This window comes from Gadus chalcogrammus, chromosome 7 (genome assembly GCF_026213295.1).
Source record: "Gadus chalcogrammus isolate NIFS_2021 chromosome 7, NIFS_Gcha_1.0, whole genome shotgun sequence".
Taxonomy (NCBI): Eukaryota; Metazoa; Chordata; class Actinopteri; order Gadiformes; family Gadidae; genus Gadus; species Gadus chalcogrammus.
In genome coordinates, this window is record NC_079418.1 from 13705120 (window position 1) to 13707619 (window position 2500).

Consider the following 2500-nt stretch of genomic DNA (forward strand, 5'->3'; position numbering starts at 1 on the left):
ACACACACACACACACACACACACACACACACACACACACACACACACACACACACACACACACACACACACACACACACACAACCACACGAATGCTTCCATAAACCTCACAGATTCTGTGTACACACCCAGCCAAGGGAATAGTTTTAAGGGCTGCAAATCCATGGCCTCCCTCTGTAACCAGTCATTACCGGGCCAGTTCTGCCCTTTAGCGTTGCCACGGGCTTCTGAAAATAGACCCGGCCAGCCACAGAGTCTGGGCTGGTACTTTTAAAGAGGAATGACTTCTTCATATAAAGAGATTGACGAGTGAGCTTTCAGAAAACGGGTCTAAAATACACGAAGCTGTAAATAATAAACTCATCTTAATGATGTATGAATCCCGACTTGGTAATGTGACACACATTTAAGACACTGTCACGGAGCCGGTGTTTAGCGTAACTGCACTGTAACACGCACAAACAAACGCACATGACACACACGTCTGATCCAATGACATGCACTCCACACGGCACTCACAATCAAACAAGCTTCTCCACCATAGGGAGGTTTAACAGATGAGACGAGCCAGCCCTCACCGTCTGATCCCCCTCCATCTCCTCTCCTTCTCCTGCTGCTTGTACCTTCAGCAGCTGTGCCGTGTGTGAGCTCCCTTCATCCCAGCCTAGTGTCGGTCCTTCAGGGCTTCATGTTGATGTCTTCCTGCCTTCCGCTTTCATTCAAACCCCACCACTGGAGCTGTGTTCCTTACCTCGCTACAACACACCCCCAGCCGTCACCACCACCACCACCACTCCTACCGCTCCACTGCCCTCTTTCCCTCCCTCACCCCCGTCCCAGTGCAGGGTTACACCTTCCACCCCCCACCCCACCCCCCCCACCCCCACCCCCACCCTGCCCTATCCACTTGTTGCCCAGAAGAGGCAGGGTGGCTGGGAAACATTTGGGTCTGACTTCCTAGACACAGTCTTGAATGCTACTGAAGCTCTCCTGGCTACATTTACCAATCAGGTTTTCATTTATTCAAGTTTTCAGATGGTTTCAGATATCCAAATGATACATTGATTTTTTTTGTTTTTGTTTTTGCAGATTTTTTTAATCAGCAGCTCACGTCGTTTCCCTGGATTTGTGTCCTTATGGAGCTGGTAAGGGGTCAGGCATCTTGCTCAGACGCCTACAGGTATAGACTACTACAGGACATTGGGGCCCACGCCCGGTACATGTTGGCCGGGAGTCCAACACCATAACCACTGCCAGTGGTTCTTAAACCTTTTATACCACGTACCACTTCAGAAAATATTTGTCCCCTCTCAAGTACCACCATTATGACCGATGTTGTAAAACATAGCAAAAGACAGTAGTGTAGGCCTGCCCTATTCAGCGACGTACAGGGGTCAATGTATTTCTATTCACACTAGTATTTGGATAAACTTATCCCAGCACAAATACATGAGCATGCTGAACAAACAAACTTCACTCCTTGGAAACGTGTCCTTCCCCAACACAAATACACTTATTTTGAGACTCAGCACTGAAGATTAAATAAGACCGGTACAAATGTGTCATTGGGCTCTGGTGCGTGGTGTGTTTTTGGTTTCCGATTGCTTAAGTTAACACACGGGGGGGAGGCAGGCTACTCCAGACGATGGGGATCCCTGATGGAGTTCACATTGTCAACAGAAATGTTATTAAAAACCGCAGCTTCCTGTTTGAAGACACGTATACACATGACCGTAATACAGATGATCAGGTGGGTGGGTTGGAGTCGTAGTAGTGGGGGAGGGAGGTGGAGCTGAGGTGGTGGAGAAGGAAAGGTTTGTTAAGCACAGCTGCGTATGATCCGTTCCTTGGTGGCTGGAATACAAAAACACTATGTTCCACAGGAAGTCGGCCTGCCCATGAGCCATCTCTTTCAGATGTCCCACAGGAAAATGTTTTGGGGGAGAGAGGAAAGAAAGAGAGAGAGAGAGAGAGAGTGTAAGTGAGAGAGTGGGGGAGAGGAAGAGGCAGAGAGAGAGAGAGAGAGAGAGAGAGAGAGAGAGAGAGAGAGAGAGAGAGAGAGAGAGAGAGAGAGAGAGAGTGAGTGAGTGAGTGAGTGAGTGAGTGAGTGAGTGAGTGAGTGAGAGAGAGAGAGAGAGTGCAAGGGAGAGAGTGTAAGGGAGAGAGTCGGAGAGAGAGTGGGAGAGAGAGTGGGAGAGCGAGGGAAAGAAACAGTCAACTATTGATCTCTCGAGAGAGTCACTTCCCATGGTCGGGGTCACTTCAGAAGTGCCGGCGGAAATGCAGAGGGGGGAGAAAGCGGAGGCAGCGATGCTAACCATATGGACAACTGTTTGAGTTAAGGCAACAGGGAGTGGAGGTCGGCGTTAACAGGAGTAGTAGTCACTGGAATTGTATGGGAAAACCCCAATCAAACACAGCCAATAGGTACTGATTAGATTCCTTTTGGCCCGTGAGTTCCAATGGGACCCACACAGGATTGATCCACTTGGGAATGGTG

At 49.2% G+C, this 2500-nt stretch overlaps 1 protein-coding gene across 6 annotated transcripts in view; it reads right to left on the reverse strand.

The window, feature by feature from the left end:
* Positions 1–2500, reverse strand: part of phldb1a (pleckstrin homology-like domain, family B, member 1a) — a 34010-nt gene that overhangs the window by 29751 nt on the left and 1759 nt on the right. For 4 of the 6 annotated variants that reach the window (XM_056595045.1, XM_056595044.1, XM_056595040.1 and 1 more), the window contains exon 1: positions 579–785. The exons of 1 other annotated variant lie outside the window; for it this stretch is intronic. In XM_056595045.1, the coding sequence (XP_056451020.1) occupies positions 579–596 (18 nt within the window). In that variant the 5' untranslated portion in view covers positions 597–785. Of the gene's footprint in view, positions 1–578; positions 786–2500 lie in introns of those variants that run through there. One more of the 6 variants, XM_056595043.1, reaches the window with a different exon arrangement.